Source organism: Sphaeramia orbicularis, chromosome 7 (genome assembly GCF_902148855.1).
Source record: "Sphaeramia orbicularis chromosome 7, fSphaOr1.1, whole genome shotgun sequence".
NCBI lineage: Eukaryota > Metazoa > Chordata > Actinopteri > Kurtiformes > Apogonidae > Sphaeramia > Sphaeramia orbicularis.
The window spans coordinates 8,446,909-8,452,908 of NC_043963.1; the positions used below are offsets into that span (position 1 = coordinate 8,446,909).

The 6,000-nt window shown below is 39.0% G+C and overlaps 1 protein-coding gene across 1 annotated transcript in view; it reads right to left on the bottom strand.

Annotated features, from left to right (window-relative positions):
• Window positions 1-6,000, bottom strand: part of LOC115422047 (plexin A3-like) — a 322,979-nt gene that overhangs the window by 20,589 nt on the left and 296,390 nt on the right. Inside the window, 1 exon segment of the mRNA XM_030138091.1 lies at window positions 5,521-5,597. Coding sequence (XP_029993951.1) covers window positions 5,521-5,597 — 77 coding nt within the window.

The following is a 6,000-nucleotide window of genomic DNA, read 5'->3' on the forward strand; positions in this document are numbered from 1 at the left end:
TGTGTTGTTATAGGTCATCATTTCCCATTAAATTGATACGATTGACAATTTTTTATCAGGATTCTCTTTTAGCCAATATTTGGTGATGGCTTTTTTGCCTTTTCTAAACAGATATATGTCACTTTTACATAATTCCTCTGGGGGAGGATGCTCAAAAACAAAGTAGCCGATGACAATATCAAAATAAACACCAAAAACTAAATACATCTGATTTAATGATATTTCCCCAAAAGCCAACGATACCAGGACAGGACCAGAACACATGTGTTTAATCTGCCTCAAGTGATCCGCACTCCCTCCAGGAAGAAAACTGAACTCCAAAAAAATGTGATTTTTGTACAGGTGTTATACAGAAGTGGACCAGACTTTTCCAACAAAAATCTATCCAGGTTAGTGAGTTTGTTTATCCTGTGGTTATTAAACTATTGAGCATATTATTACCTCCGGCAGGAGGTATTGTGATCACTTTGCTTGGTGTGCGTGGGTGCGTGCCTGTTTGTTTGTTTGTTAGCAAGATAACTCAAAAAGTTATGGATGGATTTTCATGAAATTTTCAGGAAATGTTGATACTGGCACAAGGAAGACATGATTAAATTTTGGTGGTGATCTGGGGGGGGGGGGGGCAGATCTATCTTGGCGGAGGTCTGCGCTCTCCGAGTGCTCTTCTTGTATTAAAATTTGTTATTAACTATTTTTTGTTTGTTCGACTGTCTGTTAGCAAGATAACTCAAAAAGCTATGGATGGATTTTGATGAAATTTTCAGGAAATGTTGATACTGGTACAAGGAACAAATGATTAAATTTTGATGGTAATTGGGGGTGGGGGGTAGGGGCACTGATCTGCCTTGGTGAAGGTCTTTGCTCCTGAGTGCTTTTCTAGTTTATCATTATTATTACTACTAATTTATTAATACTACTCTGTAATTTGTTGTTTCTACTAGTACTTTCTAATGTGCAACTGCCTGTTTTTTCACTACTAGTTTTTACTGTATTATTATTATTACTATTTTCTTATTATATTTCTTATGTTGTACATTCATTGTTGTGCTGCAATTGAAACCTCAATTTCCTGAAGGCTCTGCCCAAAGGATCAATAAAGTTCTATGTAACGTAATCGAATTGAATCTGTTTGTTTATGGATAATGTTGATTGATAAATGTACTGTAATTACTGAAGAAACTTGTTGAAGTCTGCTTGTATGACTGTATTGCCATTATTTATTTGTTGTGCATAATTCATTTACTGCATTATGTATTAGTTGTAGGTTGAATGCTAAATTGGGAAAAATGTATAGTTTGATTCATGTATTAAGTTGGATAAAGGTGTAAAAACACTTGAGGGTAGAATTACATAAGTTTACTCCTTTTCAAACATACAAATTCAGAAACGTACTTGAAGATAGATTCTGTACATTTAAATGTTATTTTGTTTTTGTCTTATTTTGTTTCTTTGCATGTTCGAAATCAATCAATCAATCAATCAATCAATCTAATCTTTAAAAAATCTCACTTTATTTTTCTACATTTTCTATATTTTTTCTCTCCCTTTTTTTCATTTTTGTGTTTGGCCCGTTCTGGTGAGTAGCATTTACTAAAAAAAGCTCTCCCGACCCTTGTTTGAAGACTTGTGTTTCCTTGCGTTTCCTAAAAAAGAAGCTGGCTGTAGTTTGATGCGTCAACGGTTTTCAGACAGTGTTTCTCTACAGACACACAGACAATAAGACGAACCAGATTTCACAGACTCCGTACTGTATCGTTCTGTTTGTGGATGCATTCCGAGCCGGTGCTAGTGTGTACACAAACGTTTGTCGACTTGTAGAATCACCGAGTTGATCCTTTAATCTGAATCCGAAAAGCAGGTGATTCTGACTTGACTGTTTCGTGCAGGAATATTTTGAGCAGCAGGAAATTACAGGCTTCCACAAATCACGTGGGATTTGGTTCTGCGGGGTAATCAGAGACTCACAAACACATAAAACCGTATGGACTACACACACATACATACACACACACACACACGCAAAAAACACACACTCTGAGGTCCCAGGTGTTTAGAGGTGCCTCCTAAACACCTGCATTTATTACTGTGGCAGCTACACCTTACATAGAGAGAGAAAAACGAGCGCCGCCGTTAAATAATTACAGGAAACGCACACACACACTCACAAATACACACTATGGAAACAGACCTGGCAACCCGCCACACACACACACACACACACACACATGCAGAGGTCAAACAGTTAGGTAAACAGAGTAAATCATTACCGTGCTCTCTGGCAGGTTCACACCCGTTAGCGGCAGCAAACACTCGCAGCTGAGCCTCACACATTATTACACACAATGGGCCTAATATTCACAAAAAACATCAACCGCCGTTCCATGGATAATATTTCAACTTAACTGCGTGCACGGGTAACGGAGGAAAGGGATCTGATAAGACCAGTGTTTACCCCAGAGCTCGTAATTAGAAGAGAAGTTTTTGGACGGGAACAAAGTGGTTCAACCTGCTGGAAATAAGAGTAGAAGAAGAAGAAGAAAGAAGAAGAAGAAGGAGAAGAAGAATGGAGTAGGAGGAGGAGAAGATGAAGAAGCAGGAAGAAGAAAGAAAGAAGTAGGAGAAGAAGAGGAGATGAAAAAGAGAAGAAGAGGAAGGAGGGGAAGATGAGAAGGAGGAGAAAAGAAGGAGAAGACGAAGAAAAAGAAGAAGAGAGGAGGAGGAGATGAAGAGGAGACAAGAAGGAGAAGAAGAAGGAAACAAAGGAGGAGAAGACAAAGAAAAAGAAGTCAAGGAAAAAAAATGAAGAAAAAGAACGAAGAAGAAAAAGAAGATGAAGAAAACAAAAAGAAGGGAAGACACAAAGAAAAAAAGACAAGGAAAAGAAAAGATGAGAAAAAAAAGAAAAAAGAGACGAAAAGAAGAAAAAACGAAGAAAAAAGAGAAAAGGAGAAGAAAGGGGAAGGAGAAGAGAATTAGACTACAAAGAAAGAGAAAAAAAGACGAAAAGAAGATAAAAAAAAAAAAAAAAACGAAAGAAAAAAGAAAAAAAAAGAAGATGAAGAAAGACAAGAAAAAGAAAACAAACAAAAAGAAGTAGAAGAAAAAACCCATTTGGACGTTCAGAGGCTCTGTAGTTACCGTGGTAACGCTGTCATCTTCTACAACATTGATTCACCAGTAAAACCCATGGAGTTGGATCAATGACAGTGGATGGACACAGTTGTTTTTACGTTCAGTTAATGATATATTTAATTGAAAAAGTCACTTTTTCGTCACTTTTCTCTGTTTTTGATACAATACCCCTCAGCATGATGATTAAAGTACATGATCAGTAAATTAAATACAGGATAATACCTGATTTTCACTGAAAAAAAAAAAAAAAAACGCAAAACACAAAGGATAAAATTATGACACATCACTTCAGAGAGGTCAAACAGAGAAAATAATTAATTTAGGAACTGCCACACAAGTAGCACAAACACATAAATTCACAAAATAACTAAGCAATATGCAGTATTTGTATCCATCTGTGACACACATGACCTTTACAGTATATTTATATGTATTATGTAGTTTTACTGCACTACCTACTGTTTATTTTATAGTTTTTTTGTAACTGGTTCTATGTGTGTGAATGCTAATAGTTACGTGCAGTAAAACAATAAGAATAACTGGTTCCTGTTCTATATCTGACATCTGTGGAATCTAGACTGTTGTTATATTTGGAATCCTAGTGTAATATTAGTGTGAATATAAACTGGTCCACACACATAAACGTACGCTGGGTTCCGTTTAGACTGCGGTCGACACAGATGGAGGCGTTTGTGTGTTTACAAGCATTACTACCATCAGACTGGGACCCACGACTATACCGACAAAACACTACAAATCACATCCCTCTGGTGTTTTCTCCGATTCGTCTTCTTTTAAAAGCTTCTGGTGCCGCGTTAACGCCTCCAGAGTCCGACTTGAGCTCGACCAAACAAACCCCCGACACATGACACGTGTCAGGATGAAGAAGCAGAGCGTGAACGACCTCTCCTCGCCTTCGCCAAAATATGCGCCTGTTTATTTTTGCTTTCTGTTGTTTATCGCAGGAGGGAAAGAGGCCGGACAGCGCCGAGCCGGACAAACACACATCGTAAAATAAAAAATAAACACCACGCACGATACTGTGCAGCAAACAGATCTGAAGAGGAGGAGGAAGAGTGTCACCAGATCAGAGCCTGGGAAGTGGAATTATCGATTATAGACAGACGATATATGGACAAAAGTATGTGGACACGTTGAATTCAGGTGTTTCTTTACTAACAGGGGTCTGAGATACAAAACAATAATGACTAGGGCTGTGTATTGACTGTATTGAAGAAAAATCTCCCATTAAATTTTAAAGAAATATGGATGTTTACCTCCGCCAAGGAGGTTATGTTTTTGCCAGGGTCTGTTTGTCTGTCTGTTTGTTTGTCTGTCCGTTAGTGTGCAACATAACTCAAAAAGTTATGGACAGATTTTGATGAAATTTTCAGGGTTTGTTGGAAATGGGATAAGGAAGAAATGATTAAATTTTGGTGGTGATCGGGGTGGGGGGGCCCACGGGGGGGGCCCCTGATCAGCCTTGGCGGAGGTCTGCGCTCTCCGAGTGCTTCTAGTTTTATCTCAAATCATCATGAACAGGACATCTTACAGCTGTAGACATGATATGTCCCAGTATTTTTGTCCATATAGTTTATAAAGATCAATATTTCCTTAAAAGTTTAAAGGGAGATTTTTCTTCCTCAGTGAGATGGGAAGAAAGTAGATGGTTAGCTAAAGTAGAAATTATTATTTACAGTCAGAGCGTGAAAAATATTTTAGAAATTTAGAGGTAGAACATTTAAAATCACAGTCATGGATAAAAAAAAATCAAATTAAGTAAAAACTATCTCGGAGGCATTTTGGAAGTAAAGATGACAATTTAAACCAAACTAACCAATGTAATGATTCATTTTCTGAACCCGGTTTATCCTCACTAGGGTCACTGGGCTCTCTTGGAGCCTATCCCAGCTACATACAGGCGAAGGCGGGGTACACCCTGGACAAGTCACCAGTTCATCGCAGGGCTGAACATATAGAGACAAACAATCACTCTCACATTCACACCTATGGGCAATTTAGATTAACCAATTAACCTATCAGTGCATGTCTTTGGATGGTGGGAGGAAGCCGGAGTACCCGGAGAGAACCCACGCAGACACGGGGAGAACATGCAAACTCCACACAGAAAGGTCCCACCCCCTGTTGACTGGTGTTGGAATCGAACCCAGGACCTTCTTGCTGTGAGGCACGAGTGCTAACCACTGCACCACCGTGTTGCCCCCAGTGTAATGATATTTATCCAAATATAAAACTATATTCTGACATTAGTCATTATTGTTTTGTATCCCAGACCAATGTTAGAAAAGAAACACCTGAATTCAACGTGTCCATATACTTTTGTCCATATCGTGTCAACATCTTTAAATAAACCAGTGTTCGTCTCACTTGCAGGTTTTTGCAGGTGAAGGTGAGGAACTGTTCAAGTTTGTCTCCACAGGTGACATGAACAGGTGCAGCCGTCTCTGTAATCACAACAAAAGTTAATCAATAATCTTCTGTGGGAGAAGCCACTCAGCTCCACTCCCTCTGAAACTCTCCTCGGTTTTGGTTCGACGCCAGATTTGAGCTCGGCAATAAGAGAGAAACAGGTGCAGGCGTCTCCTAATAATAATCACCCATATGAATCTAAATCAACAGATTAGTTTCCCTCTCTGGCTGTGAGAAGCCGATCCCCAGTCGCCGGCGGAAAAAAGGAAAATCTGAAAATGATGTTTGGGAGAAGAGAAGCAGGTGCAGGCGGCTCGGTTACAAACACACATTACTGTTATTAGAATAAAAGCTTTAATTCCCCGTCGTCTCATTAGCCAATAATGGCTCTGTTCCTCTGAATGCCACAGCTGATTGGCTGACTCATCTCCGCTAATT